Raw genomic sequence first — 23435 nt, forward strand, 5'->3', positions numbered from 1 at the left:
AAAAATCTCCGACCGTGTGAACGGTGAACGTCCGTCTAGTCGAGGAGGAGCCCATCGCTTCCCCTCCTCGATCTGCGCAACGACCATATGCAATGCTGACCCAACTCAATCAAATAACTCTTCCACCAAAAATGTTTAACTGGCCCGGCTTTTATTTAAAAAGATTATTCGCTAATCTTCACTTATAATCTTCACTTATGCGATGCTAAAATATACGATAATATTTACTGTTGTAGATGAAATACCATAACAAACAAAACAATCTAATATGAAAAAACCTTATTATACATATAAAATTTCTTGAGAGTGCCCGATGTCACTCATTTACTCTAAAAATCTAATATGAGACTTTGTCGTTTGCTTGAAAAAGTAGAAGGTTAATGATATGATATCTTTCCCAAAGATTGTAAAATTTGTGACACCTGCATTTTATTATTCAAATTTCTAAGATTTGGGCGACCGAAACAGGGGAGGAAGACCAACTGAAGTGGTTGCTCAAATTGATAAACTTCTTCGCGCTATTTTAAGAGGAAAAAGATATGACGGCGCTTAAATTAATAATGTGAAATCTGCAGGTTTACGGAGATTACAAATATTAATTTATTTAGTTAGTGATTATTCAAATTGAGAGAGAAAGGATAAAGGGTCAGTGCGAACAGTTCCAATGTCGGCGCGTGTTTGAATTCCCGAAGAGTATAAAACTAGCCGTTGGCAAACAAATTCCATCGTTGATCAATTTGGGCTATCTGTTTCCTCAATTGACTTCCCGCCGCCGCCATCACCACCACCACCAACAACAACCACCCAAGCGGCTTATATGTGTATGAAAGTGGCGGGAAAGCAGGATTCCGGAGAGGAATGGCTGAGAATCCCGGCCGGATGGGCTGACGAAGAGGCGGAGCAGTCGGAAGCGGTGGCGCCACGCATGTCGGCCTCCCATGGGGAGGAGATGCGCTTCCCTCTGTTCAACAGCGAGCATGAGATGTCCCTGATGGTCTCCGCGCTCACCCGAGTCGTTTCCGGGGAGGTGCCACAGCGTGCGCCGCCCGATTGGTTCCCCCCTCGGTTCGGTACGGCGCCTACGGCCAGTGGAAGCTCAGTTTCCGGCTTGAAGCGCCAGCGAGAGGATCACCCGGTGATGTCGGAGCAATTAACTGTGCCGGTCCGGCAGTTCTCGGCTGAGGCGGAGGAGATAGGGAGCACTTCCTCGATTCCTGCGCAGTTCCTGCCTTCTTCTTCCTCCTCTCAAGGTAAGCAGTTGGATGGGAGAGTCACTTGCGATTTATGAACTCCCTTTCACTGGCTTGAAAAAAAAAAAGAAGGAAAGAAAGACCTACTGGTCTCTCTTCTCTTCTGGTGTTTGTTCCGCTTCTCCTAGCTCCTGGAGAAGAAAGAGGGCTCTACGGTCCTGACTTTCTCACACAAGGGCCTTTTGGTTGGTTAAGTTTAAGAAGATCTACTTCTTTTATGTTCTGCAATGCATGGCTGACGATGGTACTGTAGAATCAGGTTGCATGTTGTAGACCAGGAACCAATGATCTGCATGATCTTGCCAATTAACTCATCTTCTTAGCGGCATCTGGAAGCCATAATCGGCCAACCATGCTACCCCATAGATTTACATTGAGACTTTCTCCTTTAGATACTTTTTAGTTCATATGATTCATGGTGCCCGTTCAAATTCCTGCGTACAATTCTAAAGGATACGCACCAAGTTCAGGACGAATTAATGCGGTGTCCCTACCACCATTTGGAACCAAGTGTTTCCAGATGAGATAGGCTGCTGTTGGGTAGGCACCAAGGATCTACGTGGTCTCTTGCTCATAATTTATGTGCATCAACCAATCACATGGCCTGCATTTTCTGCCAGAAGATTTCCTCATGGAATGGAATGAATCTCCACTGGATTTGATGCTGCCATGTGACGGAGATTATTCACACACGTAAGAGATGAGTTAATAGAAGATATCAATGGATTTCCATGGTCCCCTGTGCTGCATCATCAACTTGCTTTCTATTACAAGAGACGTATGTCCTGAAAGTTGAAAAGCCTGGTTCTGTGTTTGTTACTTATATCCTAGACTTGGTTTCAAAGAGAAAGATGGTAAAATTTCTTCATCTAGAAACAAATGTATATCTTGATTCTTGCACGCTTTCGGTTACGTATTGACCTATCTTTCCAGTGATAAGGAGAGGTTATGTAGAGTTGAAATGAATGCCGGACCACAGATTTTCTCTGTATGCTCCGAGGAACCCAGACAGAAGGCACCTTCTGAGAGACCCCTGAGTTTGTTTCCCTCTCACAGAGGGATCCATTTGCCGCGCACAGTATTCGTTCTTGGACTGAAAGAGTCTGGCCTGCCTCTAGTATTGATTGCAGAAGCCGACCATCGATACGTCTCCTTCTGCAAGCCACAAAAAATTCTCTGCCTCTTCTCTCTTTCTCTCTCTCTCTCTCTCTCTTTTCCTACAGAACCTCTACCTAAAATCTGGCCAAGAAGCAATTGTCACGTCAAATCCCGAAAAAGCCACGCTTTTCCCAAACCTACCCACAGTTCTATCAATTCAGAACTCTGCTTAAAAGGCAATTAGATAGAGAAATCGTCCTCCTTTACCTAAAAAATCATTGATCTTAATCACCAACCATTGAGGTTGACTAGACTCGCCATTATTTCTCTTCATTCCTTTACGCCTGACGAGGCATCCTCTGATGTCACCACAGAAGATCTACGCTTACTGCTATACAATGGAAAGGAAGGGAGGCATCGAGCGAAGAACTAGTTGCTAAGTTTGAAAATTCCGATGATTGTTCATAAGCTGCCAATCTTAGTTGTGTGGACTTTTTCTTCTTCTAGATCTGTCTCATTAATGCCGCCACCATCATCATCCTGAACAGTTTAACTGGCCATTAATACTTGCAGATTTGTTCAAACTGCAATTAGAGCTCAATTTGTCCTCAAAGCCACGACTCTTTCAAACGGAGATCGATCCATTGAAGATGATTGCATTCTCATATAAATTCCGTTCAAAATCCATCTTGATTAATTTTCAGTAGCTAATAGATTGCCCGCCGAGTCTCTGTAATTCGAAGTTAGATCTTTGGCTGTTTTTTTTTTTTCTAAAACCCATTGGTGTTCTTCCTTGTTATCATGTAAGGTTTTTGTGAGGAGAATTACTAATGTGAAGTGTTTATTATGTCGATTGTCTGAAAATGCAGGGGAGGAAAGCACGAGGAGCACCACGAGCACAGAGGAAGCGACGGGCAGCGGCGGGGGAGTTGGAGAGCAGAGGAGGCGGTATAGAGGAGTAAGGCAGAGGCCATGGGGCAAGTGGGCCGCGGAGATCAGGGACCCCCACAAGGCCGCCCGCGTGTGGCTCGGGACATTCGACACTGCAGAGGCGGCCGCCCGCGCCTACGACGAGGCCGCTCTCCGCTTCCGTGGCAACCGCGCGAAGCTCAACTTCCCGGAGAACGTTCGCCTCCTCCGACCCCCTCAACCATCCTTTCCAGTCACCGCCGCCCCAACCACCACCGTCGTAGCCGCCGCTGCAGCGACACATTACCCCGTGGCACCCTCGAGATTAACCGACGACTACGTTCAGTACTTCCGGCTGCTCCAGAGCTCGGGGGTGCAGCCCCGTCCTCGGAGCCTCCTCGACCAGTACCTCTTCGCCACCACCACCGGCGGGTCGAGTTCGACGTCCCCCGCCTCTGCTCCTCCTCGTCCCGGCAGTTCCGGTCCAACCAATGTCCCTCCAGCGCCGGAAGAGGACGTCCCGGCGACGTGGACGGGCGCTCCCTGGTTCCCTCCCAGCTCCAGTTAACGCCGTCCTTTTGTATTTTTTTCTCTTTCTTTCCTTCCTTTGTCTTTTTCAGAAGGCTTTTTTTTTTCTTTTTTGTTACCGTTAAAAAGAAAGGGTTTGGAGTTGTCGACATGGAATTTAGTAGACGAATCTACCCTCATGTATCTTTTCTTATTACTAAAATGGTGGATCGCTGTGCTGCGCCCTGGCACCATCAGGTGCATTTCTGCAATTTATACTCAAAACTTCGGCTAAAAAGAAATGTCTTGGAGTTGTCGACATAGAATTCACTAGACGAATCTACCCTCTCCTATATTTTTTTATTACGAAAATGGTGAATCGCTGTGCTGCGCCCTGGCACCATTAGGTGCATTTCTGCAATTTATACTCAAAACTACGGCTAAAAAGTTCAAAGCGCTGCAGCCCCTGGAAAGAAGATTTGCACGCACCGGTGACATGGAACGGGTGGCCACTGACCCGGTGACGTGGCGAAACTGCCGCTTCACGTGAGGCGCGAGGCGCTTGCGCCCTCGAAGCGTCGGCCGCACGAGGCGCTCCAGATGGTGCTGGAACGCGGCTCTCGACCGTTGGCTCCCCGCGATGAACGGCGATGGAGGCGTCGCCTTCCCGTGCTGGTTATGCTCACGGCTCACCGGCACCGCCGTCCACGTGCTGGGGCGAGTCGGGGCAACACGCTGCGCTTGTTTTGGATCTGGATCTAACGCTGGTCGGATCCATACGCGTCGATTGAGACAAATGAATATCGATTCTTTTTTGGACCCGGACCATGGACCCTGATCCGGTGCTGAAGAGAAATGATGTACCAAGGAAGAACGTAGCTGCAGATCTTATTTTAAAAAGAATTAGAAAGTTTAGGATTTGGAGTATGATATCTTGAAATTGAAATTTTCCATCGCTAAAAATATCATAATGGATTGCTGCAAACACCATGAATTGTTGTTGATAACGCTTTTGTGCCAATTTTCTTAAACATTAGATTTTTTTTTTTTTTCTTACCTTTGGGTAACATTATCGATTCACATAGTAATTATGCTTAGTTACTTGACCTCGATATTTGATGATCTATCTACCAAAAGCGTTCACAAATGGTGATCGAGGAAGGAAAGGACCCTTTTAAATTCTCAACAAATTTAAAACCACGTTATTTTTGTGAAAAATATTATAAATACTTTGAAACACACCCACAAAATCCGTAAAAAAAAATATATCGATGTCTTTTTTCCTTTTTTTTTTTCTTGCCTCTGCCTCTGTTTCGTAAGCATCATGTAAGAGAGAATATGAAAGAATATTCCATCTTACCACACAACTACTCCACTCAATGGCAAAGCCAAAAATTTTTAGTTAAAGGATGTTATTTTACAATTTTTCATTTTTTAAGAGACACAATATATGTACAAATAAGCAAGTAACTATAAGACATTTGTATAAGAATAAAGAAAAATTTTGAAGTTGGTGGGGGCAACTGCCCACGCTAGCTTATATGTAGCTCTGCTACTACACTTTCACCCTTCCCCCCATACCTCGAGAAACCAAACCTACTTGAGTGATGTTCTTGTATACTTTAACTTATATATGAGTGTCTCTTCTTGCAACATAGAAAATTAATGTCTCGAAAATTTGGAATGAAAACCGAAAGCCTATCAACTCTGTCGCATCTCTTGTGTGCTGTCAAAATGTTTTGCTACGAGTCTGCGACGTTGGTGCTGGAGGTCAAGCGGACGGAGACCCAGCATGGGTTCCAGATGCCAAACCAACGCCCATTTCTTCCCACCGCCGTCGGAGGGAGACAATGACAACCACGTTCAATAGTGCCATGCCTCAACTGTTCAAAATATGCTGGCCGGGCCACCCGCTTCTGACCGGCCTCCGCGGGTATATCTTGTCTTTCTCCAGTCCAATCACATGTCTGGACATATAGATCGCCGGCCGCCGGCGTAGAAACATTAGTATATTGTCTTGGACTCATCGGAGAGACGATGTCTCCGGGTTGAAGTTTCAACCACTTGGACCCGGACTCGCTGGACCAAAGCTACAAACACATCTTTGACTTGAAGTTAAAGGAAAATGGAGTGCAGTTTGATCACAAATTTCATGCATCAACTATTCAAAAATGGCTCCATGTCGTCCTGACCCATTCCCGCCGGACCCAATTCATTGCCACTGGTCTGGACATGGACCCGGTTTCTCTAACGGTCAAGAACCCCATTCTTGGTCATCCTGGTCACTTCCCAAATCTTTGGGGCATTGGAAAGATAGCTCTTTGGTGTACCAGCAATCTGGACGACTTTAATGTCCAAATTCAATATATACATGCATGCATGCATACATACAATAATACTTGTGAAGCGAGAAACCATATTTTTCTGGTGATATAATTTGAGAAAGTAGAGATTTTCACCTGCTCGAGAATGTCATGATCTCATTTGAGACCCAAAGTGAGGGGCATATTGAGAAAGGAAAAAGAAAAAGCATATGGTTCCGAAATAATGATTAAAGGCCAAGCATTAAATGAAAATTTCTCCCTGTTTTATTCTCTCTCTTTTAACCAAAGCTGATTTAGGTATAACTGTCTTTCTTCTGGCATATTTCTGTCATCCAGTGAAATAGAGAAACAAAGAATTGATGTGAAGTGACAGTAGAGGGATAAGGATCACATGACTGGCGCTTATCTTGTCGATCAAAGGAGTATGTTGGGTTCATGAAGCTTCTACTGCGTGTCCAAGAAGGGGGATGGAATCGCCTGACCTGTTGCCTTAACTTTAGGGCAAGCGTTCTTTGAACAGAGACTTTTAAAGTTGGCAGGTTCCAAGGAGAAAAAGGTTTCTAGAGACTCTACAAATCCCTGGGATTTTTCCATTAGAGTATCTCCCAGCTCAGGTCCCGCAGTTAGGTTTGTAGATCCCATCAAGAAATTAAAACAATCAATTACTATGCAGTTAGGTTACTTAAGACTTGACCATTCGAATAAGGATTGAGTCATGATCTTGGTTTATAGGGCAAACTCCTTCGTTATCAAGCTTCTTCTGAGCTTGGTCATGAAAGAAAAGGTTGGTAGTGCAATTTAATTAGTTAATGCACTTATATATTGTATAAATAAAATTTTGATGTTATTTTTCTTATTTTCTGCTGTATAAAATTAATTGTTCATGCTGTTGTAAACCTTCATATTTGGATAAGCTTGTATGGAAAATTTCAAAGACTTTAGATCGTTGAACTTACTACTCTCATTGGCGATTGAGACTCCTAATCTTAGATGGGAGGGTTTCATATTACACCTAAAATATATGGTTCTAGCAATTTGTAGATTTCAGAACCTTGAATCTCAAGTTACAAGGAGGAGGGGAAGTGGAAGGTGGCTGACTCTTCGGTGACTTTCGCGGTCGCCCTCACTGAACCGACTTGAATCTGAGCTACGATTCAGATCAAGTCTTACAGAAATTGGATTTCTTTTTCGTGCCATATAGCGCTTTGACTTTAGTTTTCCCCCTTCAAATATAGAATATTAGGTTCTTGTTAGAAACCAAGGATCTTAGATCTTGGGATTTAAGATTTGAATCTTATATTGACGGTAACCAAACACACATGATCCATCTTGATGTTGAAATAACTAATCTAAAAGCGTTTTACTGTAGACATTTTGTAACCTCAAGGAAAGAATTGAAGCAAAACCAGAGAAAATTTCAGCTGCATTCCATGTGATTCCTCCTCTGAACCTGATTATTTTTCCCAACTAGAAAGCTGTCATGTATTGGATGCATTGAAGTAGGTACAATATTGTCTCTGCTGCACTTCTGGGTCCCCATGAGGATTAAAGCTCTGTCATTAAGCATGACATTTGAACCTGTCTATGTACCAAGCACAATTCATTGGGGGCGAGTAGGGAGAGTATTTCATCCTATAGACCAACGAAGTGCTCAAGGCCCTCACCTTCACTCCTATCCCACCCCCCTACCCACATGGTATCAGCCCTGCTTTCGGTGCTCCATGTTAATGCATTCATTATGCTACAACTTGCATGTCAATGTCTCCCTTTTTACAACATAAGAAGTTGATGTTCGGAGAATTCAAAATTGAAACTGACTACATACTAATTCCCACCTCATCCATTGTACCAACCCCCTCAAAGATACTGAGCATAATTGTGCATGAAAAGATGGTTTGTATTTTACCACAAGCGCTCTCAAGCATGTGTATGGGCACACACAACCATACAGAGCCTGACTGTTGCTTGGGGAAAAGTTGAAGGCCAAGATTCTAGGTAAGGAAATGAGAAAACTATATTATGAAGTCCAAAGGCACTGTCAAGCAATACAAACGAATCATACTAATGCCTGTGGAACTTTGTGCTTTCTTTTATAGACATGAAAATGTCTTATCAAAATTTGGAAGTTGTTTCCTTTCTGAGCTGGTAACAAAGTTGGCAGCATGACATTAAAAATTATGATAAAGTTGGTTGCAAAGGAATAATTTAGTTCAGTATGAGATGAAGAGTTGTCAAATCATAAGAAAAAGGATGTGAGAGACCACTATTGGATTCCTTTGGGTAACCCTATTGCTAAAAGACAGAATAAAGAGCTCAAAAGCTGGGAATAGTGGTGTAGCCTCTCTCTTAGTTAGGGAAGGCCTAATAACACTTGGCAATGCTGCAGTGAAAAGGAAGCCGATAAAGGAACAGTGGCAGACTTCATCCTAGCAACATGCTACAAGAAGTATGCAGTCGTGTCGAAATTACTGTTTCTGTTGGTCGCCAATGTAATAGAATCGTCAGCTATATTCCGTCATAATGTGAACACCTTTGAAAATTTGGGGGATCACTAGCTTCAAAATAAAATAATGCCATTACTTTACTTTAGGGGGCGTTTGACGGCTTTAAATATTCATTTTAAAATTAAATTGTAAAAACAAGTTCCACTTCAAATTGGAATTGAAATGAAAATTTCAGTTCTAGTTTTCCTTTGTTTCTGAAGTCCGAAATTTTGATTTCAAAATTGAAAATGATGTGTTTGATAAAACATGAATTAAAACCATCATGACATATGTCCTAAGAAAATATGAAAAAATTCTAAAATTATAATTCCACCATTTAAGGTAGAATCAAAATTCTCTGTTTGATAAGACAATTCCAATTTCACCAAAAAGCAAGAATTTTAATTCTAGAATTTTAAAATTTCGGCCTCATCAAACACAACATTCATTAATTCACCATGTAAAGGAACTGTTCTATATTTTATTTACTGATTTCAACATTGGCCTTCCCAGGTTTGGCCATTAATTGCTTCCAAATTCAATTCCGGCACTCTTCAACCTTGGTGATAATGATGTCACGCTGGATGAAGACAGGGACGTAGATAGACAGAATCTATAGTGAAATTCAACCTTCAGCAAATTCGACTCAACTGGATAATTGGACTCGCATTAAGACACTGATTCGGGCTCCAGTGTTTAAAACTAAACTCAGCCTGACCATATAAGATCTGACATTCAATTTCAAATATGATCATATCTCAGTTGGATTCAGATTCAATTATGAAACGGCGTATTAGATCCAAAACCAGTTGGTAGCCGCCTTCAAATTTCTTTATCAGATTCTGGCTAGTCTATTTGAGCTTCAAATCAGCAATAGGATACATCCGATCCGGTTTACATGGGTCAGTAAACGGATCGGATGTATCCTATTTTACTAGTTTTGTTAGAGAATTGTTTTCATAAATGGTAGTGGAGGGCTGTTATGAGTTTAATGAAAAATGTCGTGGTCCACCGCTGCACATTACTCTACTGCTATTAGTGGCGAGGAAGACCGAGAATACTTGGCCAAATAGCACAATCTTCTCCAGTTTACCTCATATAGCGTGAGCATAATTACTCATGGTTGGCGTTCTTAAAATTTTTACCATTCTCAAATCTAGGGTTTAAGGTTTAGGGTTTAGGTCTCAAACAGCCTGAATTCTATTTGAGACTTGTATCATTTTCTGTCGTGTAAGATCTCAACCGCCTGCAACTTTATCTCTTAGTGGCCTCGATTTCTCCGCCTATTCTGGACTTGTTGAGTACTTGTATCTTTGTGCCATTTTAATTCAATCAACAATATCTATTCCTAAGTGGAACGAAATCATGAACGAGTCGAGTAACGAAGCCGTATCAAATTGATTCACTAGACCAATCCAGATTTCATGCAGTTCCTCACCATGCATCGATTTGTCTGTACTGACACATCGGAACCTGCAAAGAGAAAAAAACGATATTTAGGCATGGTTATCAGTTCTGGATCATCATCGTTGCTAACATTATGAATGAAATTAAAATGGCACAAACATGTCCCCATTTTCTTTCTTTTCATAAACACCACCACCATCAACATAGTTGTTCTGCTCCGTCTCTGCGACCTGCAGAAAAAGGGAAAATCGTGCAAAAGAGAGCGCAGAAAAGACAAAATCCTGTACAAGAAAGCTGCCAAAAACTGTTTCCAATGAAATCCAACCAAAGATATCTAGTGTTCTTTCTGATGCGAGATGGAAGAAGAGGTTCTGGTGGCGATCTCATGCTACGGACACCTAATGTCAGAGTTTAAGCTTGTAACTACCCAGAAGCAGATGGCTTGCAATTCAACTTTCAGTAGCAGATCGTTGCATTCAGCAAAAGCAAAGAAAAAGCATGCATTTTGAAACTGTTTACTTGTGGAAAGGTGAACCAAACCTAATTTGCAACTCGACATAAAACATAACAGCGAAAAAATATATGTATTTACAAAAGAATTCTGTCATCCCCACTGCACTTACAGAATTAACATACGGTCTTTTCAATTGCTTGACTCATTGAACCTGATGTTCCACATTAATATCTGACACATGGAGAACTTGTGACTATATACCTTACTCCAAAGTTGATCAGCCATGAAAAAGTCTACCATGACAACCTGCAAAGCAAATTAAAAAGTGTAACGAGATTATCAGATGCAGATGGAGACAAACTGATGGAAGCCTAGACGCCAGAACTTGGTGATAATTTCATTTTTTAATAATCAGGACAACTAATCATTTAACCAACTCCTTAATAGCTTTGAATATTTTCAACAATCTAGAAATATAAATGACTAAACTCTTATAGTGGGTGTTAAAGATCAACACCCATTCAAGCATATTCATCTATGAAGGTGAGACCCTAGATCAGAGTATTGAACCATTCTTATAATAATTTGGTTGCAGCCTTAAAAGACTAGAAAAGAAAAATAATTATTTACTTACCGAGCCCTCTTATTAGCCCTTAGAGTTTCACAAAATTTTCATTATTGACCTAGTGTTCACAATAGGTTGTCACACCAATAATAATGTCCCACCAAACATTTGCCAAAAACATGATCTATGGTATTCTTAAAAAGTGAAAAGAACTCATTTTAGTGTTTGCAAACATCAACACAATAAAAAAATGACTACCTTTTAAAGCATCTTCTAACCCAAGGGCGGGCACCAGTAAAGGGCCATGCACCCCCCCTCTATATTTTGAACTTTTAAAATTTGCACATAACCTTTAGAAAATATTCTCACTCACTGTAAGAATTTTCAAAAACATATTGGCCCCTTTTATAGTTTATTCTTCGATTGTTCAGCCTCTCTAAGATGAAAATTCCAGCTTTGCCCTTGCACTAGGATTCAGTTAGTCATTGATTCTATTAGCAGGTGTCAACTCCCTGCATAAACCTAATAATTAGGGCAGAGTTGGAAATTTCTTATTGACGGTGTCGAACTATTGTTTTACATTTTTTACAATTTTCAAAATTTTTATATAAGTTAAATGATTTTCTTTTAAATTACATGTTAGATTTTCTTTTTTAAATTTGGGAGCGTGACCTCTACGACCCTCACTTTGCATCACTAGAGTTTTTACGTGACCATGATGAGCAACAAAGTTTCTTTTTCTGGGAAAGCCGAAGCTTCCCACCTTACTTCCATCCCTCCAAAGTTCAACGTTCTTTTTGGTGCTTAGGGGATGCCCCTGCTATGCTTCAACTTACATATCGGTGCTCCTTTTCTTTACAATATTGAAAGTTGATGACCTGATGATCGAAATAGATGCTGACTGCTTATCAAGTCTCTTTCATCACTTTTCCGGTGCATCATGTACCTTGTAAATTGGTGCCAAGACAACATTCCGTAGGATTCTGAGGAAACAGTAGCAGGTTGATCTGTAGAATACATTAAAAAGACAGACCAGCAGCAAAGAGATCTGACAAAAGGCAAATCAAAGGAATCAGCAGGAGAGAGAGAGAGAGCAAAAGGAAGCAGCAGTAACAGTAAGAGTACTAATTAAGAGCAGTAATAGATCTAGTGATTAGGAGGAGGAATAAATATTGTTAATTACCAGAGGAGGAGGACAGGGATGGCATCCACCTGTGGGGAGGAATGGCCCTTTGCAACGATATAGAGGTGACTGGTGAGCCAGCATGACGTGGTGAGTAATGAGTCTGCCAGGCAAAGACTCACAACATTTGAGAACTTTATTGCTTGGCTCGAGCCAATCAAGAACAATGAAAGTAGAGTTTCCTGCTTGGTAGAATTCGATCAATTATGAATGCATCAGCCACAACCTCCAAAAGAACAAAAAAAGGAACAAAAATTTCTTGGGATCAAAAGAATTCAGACAAATAGAATCCCATCAGAGAAAAAAAAAAAAAAACACTTGACCAGCACCATAGTTGGCTCAACTGCCTCGTACAAAACCTCACCAAATCAATTGGCCCCAGGATGGCCAAACAGAAAGCTCAGGGAAAAAAAAATTCTTTAAAAAATTAAAACAAATCCTCAAGTCTGGTGGACAAAACATAAATTTCAGAATACTGTTTCTACAAAACAGAAATAGGGAGCTGTTAAAATTATGAGTCCAAAAATTCTGAAACTTATCTGAGAACGCAGACCAAGAATTAGCAGAAAATTCCACCATTTACCCTCTCAAAAAGTTCCAGATATGTTCTATACTCTGCTACAGAGCTAGAACTGTCTGTTTTGAACAGTTTAAAAAAATTACAGATCAAAGTGGATATTTTCTGAACATATTTTTATGAAATCTCTTTTGGCCTTTGTTTAAATATATAAAAGTGACACCAAGAATTATAATTTTTTAGACCAATGTAAGCATTTTAAAATAAATTTCAAATAAAAAAAAACTGTTGAAAAATAGGAATCTGCATGTGGAGAAAAAGAATTGAAGAAATTTAGGTGGATTGAATATGGGAAGATCTAAAATGCTCATAACAAGGAGAAAATATAAAATTGCTGCCTCACCTTCTGGTCGCCTGCGAGTAGCTAAGCAACAAAGAAGCTAAAGAAATTACGGAAAGGAGAGGAAAGAGACCATGCAACAGGGTAAGTTTGAATGCTGATAATGGCACGTTAGGCAATCAAAGTATAATCAGCCTACATGTATAACCATATACACACATGATGCATAAACACTTCACACAAAGCAATGATACGTATGTGACATGATTAAACCTTAAAAAACTGATGGATGAATGTCTTCTGTTGGTAAAACAAAATTGCTCTTCCCTTGTTTTAAAGATAAAATCATAAAATATGACCACACTTGCTATGTTTGAACAAACTATTCATAGTTTCCGCCGAGAGTAATTTAACTTGCCAATGTGATAATTGAGTCATATTATCGGAAGAGACTATGCAAGACCAAAGAGCACAAGCACAGCTCATGACCAAACATCTACGTGTAGTCATATTTTTATTCACAAGCAAAAATGTGCGGCTGCAAGTATCACAATTTCAGGTTTCTGATTTACAGCTGCAAATATTACTATGATTAGTAAACGGTGGCAATTTACAACAAGAAACAAGGTTGCCCAGTGGAGAAAGGCCTGATCCATGAAGGGAAAGAAAACTTGTAATGGGTGGGTGAGAGCGTGGGAAGAAAATCCATGTTTAACATTCACAGTGGCCACATGATAGGATGCATCGACAACAAAACCAAAGAGTTCAGATCCATAAATGATGTACAAGCATGGCAGGAACTCAAAGACCTGCTCATATTTTTGGTCTACGGCATTAATACCTATACTTTGATGAATTTACAAACATGCATGATAATAAATGTTGGGGACCAAATATCATCAAAAGGAAAAACTAGGTCTTCAACATTTTTAAAGAAATTTCTCATCAAGATTTGCATACAAACCATGGAAAATTATAAACCATTTCTCAAAACAAACCAAAGACATACATTGAAGAAAAAGGAAAATATTCTTGAAGCAGCTCCAGTGGAAACTTGACATAACCTAAAGTTTTCTCAGGAATGCTAAGTCACATGGGTGCACCAAGTATGGTGGCGCACCCACACCTGCACCCACATCGGTGCGGGTGCAGCCCGACAAGGTGTCAAATGAGTTTTGGCTGTTCTGGAAAAATTTTTGGCCAAGTTTTCATTGATATATCGATTCAAGGTAACCTTGATAAAAAAAGGTTTTAACAATATAGACAAATAAAATTGCTTATATAACAAATAACCTATATGTGTATATAAGATATATATATATATATATAACCAATTTTTTTTTTGGAAGTTACTGCATCCCACACCAGCACCTTGCACCCATGTGACATAGCAAAAATGGTACAAAAACCACCAAAGCATGTCCACTTTCATTGCCAAAACTAGTTCCTGGGTAGAAAAACATGACTCAAGAAACAGAGGATGCAGTTGGGGTGGGTGGGGAGGCCCTGAAATCGTTGAGATCTATCACGGTCTACTCACCAGAGAATGATGCAAATGTCAATAGGGGATCGGATGAATCAACAGGTCTTCATCTAGGAAGAGAGAAAGAATCAAATGATGGCAGAGGAGGAGACTCACATGTGTGAGGGAGGAGAGGAATCAAAATCCACTGGAAAGGCCCTTGCAGATGGAAGTTGGGCAAAGCGAATCGTTCTTGACAGGAGACAGAGGTCAGAAAAGGTTGAAAAGGAAGAACGCTGCTGGATAAGATAAAGCAAATCAATTTTCGCACATGAAACCAAACGCAGGTAAAAGAAGATGAAACGCCTGAAATATTTTGTATAGAGGGGGTCACGCGCCTTCCGGCCATCATCACTTGGTTTTCTTGTAGTTTAATATTTTCACCCCCGGCTATCTTTTTCACTCCTTTGGATTTTTGGATCCAAGTCCAAAAAAAGATTTTGGACAACCAAAACGTGTATATTTGGGCACACACTTGTCTGAACTGATTGCCCTAAGTCCAATGATTTTGAACCGTATTATAATTTATAAGAAGATCCATCAAACTAGAACCGATTGCGTTGCATGAAGTTAACTCATAGATTCATCAACACACACACACATAGGGCTGTTCATGAGCGAGTTCGAGCCGAGCTTGGCCAGCTCGAGCTCGACTCGACTAAAATTACTCGAGCTCGAACTCGACTCGAGCTCGAGTCGAGCTTCTTACAGCAAACTCGAGCTCGACTCGACTACTGAAAGTCGAGCTCGAGCTCGACTCGATTAACCCGATTTAGCTCGACAACTTGTTTACCATTTAAGCTCATTTAACTTTAGCTCGTTTAGCTCGAGCTCGACTCGCGTAACAGCAAAACAGAGTAACAGCAAAACAGAGATGAAAAACATATATGAAAAAACAGAGATGAAAACCACACGACAATAACAACAAAACAAAGATGAAAAACAGAGATAAAAACACCAAAAACAACATTACATGTAAAAACAGTTACATGTAAAAGCAACACACGAAAACGAGAAGAACGAATTTACTATCAATAACAACAAAATAGAAAACACCACAAGATTCAAAGCAATAAACCAAAAAAAAAAAAAACGAGGGAGAAGATAAACCCTAACCGGGGAGTCCGGGACAAAGGTCGCGCGTCACTGACCACGCAAACGAGACCCAGGTGCTTGAAGAAGGGGGAAATCACCAACCACGCAAAGGAGACCCAGGCGCTTGAAGAAGGGGGGAAATCACTGACCACGCAAGCGAGACTCAGCGCTTGAAGAAGGGGGAAAAAATGAAAACCCAACAGAAGAAGAACCAATTCAAGAAGAAGAAGAATAAGAAGAAAACCTACCGCCCACCACCCTGCCGGCTGCTCCGCTGCTGCGCTTCGCGGCTTCACCCCATCGGCCTTCCCCTTCTAGATGGAACATGGTCGAATCACAAGGGCGCTTCTCTCGTGACCTCGTCTGGTCTAGTGGTCGACGGTCGTGGTTGACGGAAGAGGGAAGACATGGTCGTGGTCGACGGAAACGGAAGAGGGAAGACATTTTGCAGTCGATGGAAGAGAAAAAATCGAGAATAGAGAGAAAGGCTTTCGACGTTTCGTTTTTACTTTTAACCATAAACCGGTGAACCGGTTTCATGAACCAGTTTGTACGAGTCGAGTCAAGTTTATACGAGTCGAGTTCGTGCAACTCGAACTCGACTCGTGTAGCGTTTCGAGCTTAATGGGTGAGCTCGAACTCGACTCATTTATAAATGAGTCGAGTTCGAGTCGAGCTTTTCCGGGCGAGTTCGAGTCGAGCCCGAGTTGGCTCGACTCGTTGTGCAGCCCTACACACACACACACAGATCTGCTTACATGATATTATCCACTGATTAACATTTCAAATGCGCAACTCCATGGATTATAAATTCATGTTCCAGTTTCATGTATCTTTCAAACAAAACAAAAGGTCTAAAGTTCTTATTATAGTTAGTCGACAAGAAATCTTGGAACTCATCAACCTTGGCTTTCTAAGGGCACTTCTCTGTTAGCATATTTGTCAGGTAACAAAATATAAAATTACCTCCGATTAGAAATCGGAGGTAAACAAACACCTCTTGTAGGTTCTGCTCAAGAGCAAAAAGTACAACAAGCTTTTAACTGATACACGAAGTTCAGGGTAAGGAGATCTTACAATGATTGCTTGTCATAGAGGCAAGCCTATTTACTTGACTGAGGGCATTTTTGATACGAAGAACATCGTGTTCTTATGATTTGGATTCTAGGAACACCCTACTTTTATTACAGGAAACATACATACTGTCATTATAGGTATTGTTCTAGATCTAACAATCAAACACTAGACATAAATTATTTGATACAAATGTTCCAATAATGTATGTTCTTAACAAACACCCTTTAGGTCACACATGCACGTGACACATCCTGGTTGATGTTTTATGAACAAACACGGAAAAGTCAACCAAGTACACATGTATAGAGATCAGATCAGTGGCACAACTGAGTATAAGTTATGGCCTCCGAATTTTCAAAAAACTTTACATATACATACGAAAAGACCTTTTTGTCCTTCTTATTTTAAAGTTTCACACATATGTGCTCCATTTGTCATAAGTTGTTGATGGTGATGCACATTTAATGCCCAACCAAGTTGGTGTCCCTTTTCCTTATAGGACACACGATCAAAGGCTTATTTGTTTAGGAACGAACCCCACCAAAAGTGTGTTGACCAAGGTCTGGACTCTTGGCTTTCTTCAACTTCAACGTCTTAATTTGACAACCACTTGCTTGTCGAAACAGATGTAGTCGAAAGTGGAAACAAATGTTTGTCAAAAAGATAAAGATTTCAATTTTAAATGTACGCATTGATTAAGTACAAAACCTTCAACACAAAATCTTCTAATAGAGACTTTGAAGGTAATTTTCTTACATTGAGATGTCCAAATCTTTGATGCAAATGATTATATCAATCATTTTGACAACACTATATAAAATAGAGTTGGATAACATAAACTGTTCATATAATGGACATCACCATTTCCCAAATCATCCTTAATCAACCTCCTAATCCGTGACCCAAGACCTAACATTTATTTTGAAAGAAAACAACATCATAGCCAAAATACAGGATTTGTTAGATGTCAAAGTTAATCAGATCTGTATTTGGATGAATGACCAGATTTAGATCAGATCGTAGATCAGGTGCATTGGATGAAAGGTTGAGGTCAAACCTGATCCGGTTTAGACGTTGGATTTGGACTTTGAGATTGGCATATGGATCAGAAGTCTAACCTGACCTGGTTTAGATGTTGGATTTGAGTTCTAAGTCTTAGGTCAAGATCAAATGTCTAATCTGATCTGATTTAGATGTTAGATTTAGATTTTGGAAGTACCGCTTGGATCAGAGGTCTAATTTGATCGGTTTTAGGTGTTGGATTTGGATGTTGGATAAATGGACTAGATCAGAGGTCTAATCTGATCCAGTTTTGATTTTGGAGTGGGGAAACTTCTAATCATCCCAATAAACAAGTTCAAAGGACATTATACAGAAAATGGATATCTACAAAAAATATAACGATTTCAATTTTCCATGTATGCATTCATTATATATGAAATCTTCAACACAAGGTCTTTTAGTGGCAACATTAAAAATATATTTCCAACATTGAGATGTCCTAATCTTTGACACAGATATTTATATCAATCATCCTATCAACAATATATAAGATATTGATGGATAAGATAAAATTTTGATATAACAAACATCTCCTTTTCTAAAACCATCCCTAATCAACTTCTCAGACCAGTGACCCTACGCCCAACACTTGTTTGATGAGAAATCAACATAAAAAATACGATCAAATATTCAGCAAACATCAAAGTTAACCAGATAGGTGATTTTGAATAATTAGATTTAGATGTAATTGTAGATAAAGTACAAAGGGTCAGAGGTTTGATCCAGTGGGATATGGATCAGATGTTAGATTTCAACTTTGAAACTGGCTTATGGTTCAGAAGTCTAATCTGACCCAACTTAAATGTTGTATTTAAATTTTAAATATCATGTCAAGATAAGAGGTCTAATATGATCTAATTTGTAGGTTAGATTTAGATTTTAGATCTATGGTTTAGATCAGAGGTCTCATCGGATCGGTACAAGGTGTGGGACTTACACTTTGGATCTATGGACAAAATCAAAGGTCTAACCTGATCAGGTTTAGATGTTGGATTTGGAATTCATGCTGAGTCTAGATACATAATAGACATTTTTTCAGGATGTACGGTGGCTTATAATCATCCCAATCAACACGTTCAAAGGCCATTGAAGTGAAAATGGATGTTTGTCAAAAAGATAAACATTTCAACTTGCCATTATGCATTTCCAAAATATGAAACCTTCAACACAAAATCCTTTAATTGATGCATTGAAGACAATTTTCTTAACTCGGGGATCTCCTAACCTTTGGTACAAATGCTTATATCAATCATTTTGACAACACAATACAACATGCCGTTGGATAACATAAATTGTTCATATAATAGAGATCTTCTTTCCCCAAACCATCCCTAATCAACTTCCTGGACCTATGATCCTAGACCTAACATTTATATGATGAGAAACAAAATCACAGCCATAATCCAAGATTTGACAAACATCAAAGATAGTCAGATAGTTAGTTGGAAGAATCACAAGAATTAGATGTGATCGTAGCTCAAGTGGATAGGATCAGAGGGGTTTCATCGAGTGAGATATGGATTAGGGGTCTAATCTGATCCGGTTTAAATGTAGAATTTGGACTTGGGCTGAGTCTGGATACATAATCCACATTTTCTCATGATGTAGGGAGGCTTCTAATCATCCCAATGATTACCTTCAAAGGACAATGTAGTGGAAGCAGATGTTTGTCAAAAGATAAAGATTTCAATTTTAAATGTATGCATTGATTAAGTATGAAACCTTCCAACACTAAATCTTCTAATAGAGACTTTGAAGGTAGTTTTGTTACATTGAGATGTCCTAATCTTCGATGCAAATGATTCTTATCACCCATTTTGACAACATTATAATAACATAAATTGTTCATATAATGTGCATCTCCATTTCCAAATCCATCCCTAATCAACCTCCTAGTTCGTGATCCCAGGCCTAAGATTTAATTTGAAAGAAAACAACATCTTAGCCACAATACATGATTTGTTAGACGACAAAGTTAATCAGACATGTATTTGGATGAATGACTAGAATTAGATCGGATCGTAGACCAGGTGGATTGGATCAAAGGTTTCATCAAGTGGGATATGGATCAGAGGTCAAACCTGATCCGGTTTAGATGTTGGATTTGGACCTTGAGCTTGGCATCTAGATCAGAAGTCTAATCTGACCCGGTTTTGATGTTGGAATTGAGTTCTAAGTCCCACGTCAAGATCAGAGGTCTAATCTGATCTGATTTAGATGTTGGATTTAGATTTTGGAAGTACGGTTTGGAATTCATGCTGAGTCTAGATACATAATCGACATTTTTTCAGGATGTGCGGTGGCTCATAATCATCCCAATAAACACGTTCAAAGGACATTGAAGTGAAAATGGATGTTTGTCAAAAAGATCATCAAAGATTGTCAGAAAGTTAGTTGGAAGAATCAATAGAATTAGATGTGATCGTAGCTCAAGTGGATAGGATCAGAGGTTTCATCGAGTGAGAATGATTGGGTCAGATTTGAACAACATGCCGTTGGATAACATAAATTGTTCATATAATAGAGATCTCCTTTTCCCAAACCATCCCTAATCAACTTCATGGACCTATGATCCTAGACCTAACATTTATATGATGAGAAAACAAGATCACGGCCACAATCCAAGATTTGACAAACATCAAAGATTGTCAGAAAGTTAGTTGGAAGAATCAATAGAATTAGATGTGATCGTAGCTCAAGTGGATAGGATCAGAGGTTTCATCGAGTGAGAATGATTTTGGAAGTACGGTTTGGAATTCATGCTGAGTCTAGATACATAATCGACATTTTTTCAGGATGTGCGGTGGCTTATAATCATCCCAATAAACACGTTCAAAGGACATTGAAGTGAAAATGGATGTTTGTCAAAAAGATAAACATTTCAACTAGTCATTATGCATTTCCAAAATATGAAACCTTTAACACAAAATCTTTTAATTGAGGCATTGAAGACAATTTTCTTAACTCGGGATCTCCTAACCTTTAGTACAAATGCATATATCAATCATTTTGACAACACAATACAACATGCCGTTGGATAACATAAATTGTTCATATAATAGAGATCTCCTTTTCCCAAACCATCCCTAATCAACTTCATGGACCTATGATCCTAGACCTAACATTTATATGATGAGAAAACAAGATCACGGCCACAATCCAAGATTTGACAAACATCAAAGATTGTCAGAAAGTTAGTTGGAAGAATCAATAGAATTAGATGTGATCGTAGCTCAAGTGGATAGGATCAGAGGTTTCATTGAGTGAGAATGATTGGGTCAGATTTGATCCACTGAGTCTAGATACATAATCCACATTTTCTCATGATGTAGGGTGGCTTCTAATCATCCGAATGATCACCTTCAAAGAACAATGCAGTGCAAGCAGATGTTTCTCAAAAAGATAAAGATTTCAAGTTTAAATGTATAAATTGATTAGGTATGAAACCTTCCAACACTAAATCTTCTAATAGAGACTTTGAAGGTAATTTTCTTACATTGAGATGTGCTAATCTTCGATGCAAATGATTCTATCAATCATTCTGACAACACTAATAATAACATAAATTGTTCATATAATGGGCATCTCCATTTCCCAAACCATCCCTAATCAACATCCTAGTTCGTGATCCCAGACGTAACATTTATTTTGAAAGAAAACAACATCTTAGCCACAATACATGATTTGTGAGATGTCAAAGTTAATAAACATGTATTTGGATGAATGAGCAGAATTAGATCGGATCGTAGATCAAGTGGATCGGATCAAAGGTTTCATCAAGTGGGATATGGATCAGAGGTCAAACCTGATCCAGTTTAGATGTTGGATTTGGAACTTGAGCTTGGCATCTGGATCAGAAGTCTAATCTGACCCGGTTTAGATGTTGGACTTGAGTTCTAAGTCTCACGTCAAGATCAGAGGTCTAATCTGATCTGATTTAGATGTTGGATTTAGATTTTGGAAGTACGGTTTGGATCAAAGGTCTAATATGATTTGTTTTGGGTGTTGGATTTGGATGTTGGATCAATGGACTAGATCAGAGGTCTAATCTGATCCAGTGTTGAACGTTGGAGTGGGGTAACTTCTAATCATCCCAATAAACAAGTTCAAATGACATTATACAAAAAATGGATATCTATCAAAAATATAATGATTTCAATTTTCCATTTACGCATTTATTATATATGAAATCTTCAACACAAGGTCTTTCAGTGGCAACATTAAAGATTATTTTCCAAAATTGAGATGTCCTAATCTTCGACGCAAATGTTTATATCAATCATCCTATCAACATTGTATAAGATATTGTTGGATAAGATAAAATTTTGATATAACAAACATCTCCTTTTCTAAAACAATCCCTAATCAACTTCTCAGACCAGTGACCTTATGCCCTAGACTTCTTTGATGAGAAACCAATATAACAAATATGATCAAATATTAAGCAGACATAAAAGTTAATCGGATAGGTGATTTTTAATAATTAGATATAGATGTAATTGTAGATAAAGTAAATTGGGTCAGAGGTTTGATCAAGTAGGATATGGATCAGATGTTAAATTTCAACTTTGAAACTGGGTTATGGTTAAGAAGTCTAATCTGACCCAACTTAAATGTCATATTTGAATTTTAAATCTCATGTGAAGATCAAAGGTCTAATCTGATCAACTTTGTAGGTTAGATTTAGATTTTAGATCTATGGTTTGGATCAGAGGTCTCATCTGATCGGTACAAGGTGTGAGATTTAGACTTTGGATCCATGGACTAGATCAGAGGTCTAACCTGATCTTGTTTAGATGTTGGATTTGGAATTCATGCCGAGTCTAGATACATAATCGACATTTTTTCAGGATGTACGGTGGCTTATAATCATCCCAATAAAAACGTTCAAAGGACATTGAAGTGAAAATGGATGTTTGTCAAAAAGATAAAGATTTCAACTTGTCATTATGCATTTCCAAAATATGAAACATTCAACACAAAATCTTTTAATTGAGGCATTGATGACAATTTTCTTAACTCGGGATCTCCTAACCTTTGGTACAAATGCTTATATCAATCATTTTCACAACACAATACAACATGCCGTTGGATAACATAAAATGTTCCTATAATAGAGCTCTCCTTTTCCCAAACCATCCCTAATCAACTTCCTAGACCTATGATCCAAGACCTAACATTTATATGATGAGAAAACAAGAATACAACCATAATCCAAGATTTGACAAACATCAAAGATAGTCAGATAGTTAGTTGGAAGAATCAATAGAATTAGATGTGATCGTAGCTCAAGTGGATAGGATCAGAGGTTTCATCGAGTGAGATATGGATCAGAGGTCTAATCTGATCTGGTTTAAATGTTGGATTTGGACTTTTGCTGAGTCTAGATACATAATCCACATTTTCTCATGATGTAGGGTGGCTTCTAATCACCCGAATGATCACCTTCAAAGAACAATGCAGTGCAAGCAGATGTTTCTCAAAAAGATAAAGATTTCAAGTTTAAATGTATAAATTGATTAGGTATGAAACCTTCCAACACTAAATCTTCTAATAGAGACTTTGAAGGTAATTTTCTTACATTGAGATGTGCTAATCTTCGATGCAAATGATTCTATCAATCATTCTGACAACACTAATAA

The 23435-nt window shown here is 39.2% G+C and overlaps 2 protein-coding genes across 13 annotated transcripts in view; one reads left to right on the top strand and one right to left on the bottom strand.

The window, feature by feature from the left end:
• The first annotated feature begins 639 nt into the window (after positions 1-639).
• LOC116248416 (ethylene-responsive transcription factor ERF110-like) lies at positions 640-4030 on the top strand. The gene is made up of 2 exons (XM_031621194.2): positions 640-1250; positions 3218-4030. Exons 1-2 carry the CDS (start codon positions 818-820, stop codon positions 3823-3825), a joined length of 1041 nt encoding a protein of 346 aa, XP_031477054.1. The 5' UTR covers positions 640-817; the 3' UTR covers positions 3826-4030.
• Positions 4031-9547: 5517 nt separating this feature from the next.
• Positions 9548-23435, bottom strand: part of LOC116260526 (uncharacterized) — a 58095-nt gene continuing 44207 nt past the window's right edge. For 9 of the 12 annotated variants that reach the window (XM_050079009.1, XM_050079005.1, XM_050079001.1 and 6 more), the window contains 5 exons: positions 12181-12362; positions 11944-12045; positions 10694-10738; positions 10138-10208; positions 9549-10044 (listed from right to left, as the gene is read on the bottom strand). In XM_050079009.1, the coding sequence (XP_049934966.1) occupies positions 9900-10044; positions 10138-10208; positions 10694-10738; positions 11944-12045; positions 12181-12362 (545 nt within the window). In that variant the 3' untranslated portion in view covers positions 9549-9899. Of the gene's footprint in view, positions 10045-10070; positions 10377-10503; positions 10739-11943; positions 12046-12180; positions 12363-23435 lie in introns of those variants that run through there. The other 3 variants (XM_050079020.1, XM_050079031.1, XM_050079023.1) reach the window with 3 other exon arrangements.

This window comes from Nymphaea colorata, chromosome 1 (assembly GCF_008831285.2).
Source record: "Nymphaea colorata isolate Beijing-Zhang1983 chromosome 1, ASM883128v2, whole genome shotgun sequence".
NCBI classification, from domain to species: Eukaryota; Viridiplantae; Streptophyta; class Magnoliopsida; order Nymphaeales; family Nymphaeaceae; genus Nymphaea; species Nymphaea colorata.

Excerpts from the sequence above, each read along its gene's own strand:
- LOC116248416 (XM_031621194.2), top strand. The coding sequence starts at position 818 with ATGTGTATGAAAGTGGCGGGAAAGCAGGATTCCGGAGAGGAATGGCTG. Across the intron at positions 1,251-3,217 it reads TTCTTCTTCCTCCTCTCAAG|GGGAGGAAAGCACGAGGAGC; the intron begins GTAAGCAGTTGG and ends CTGAAAATGCAG.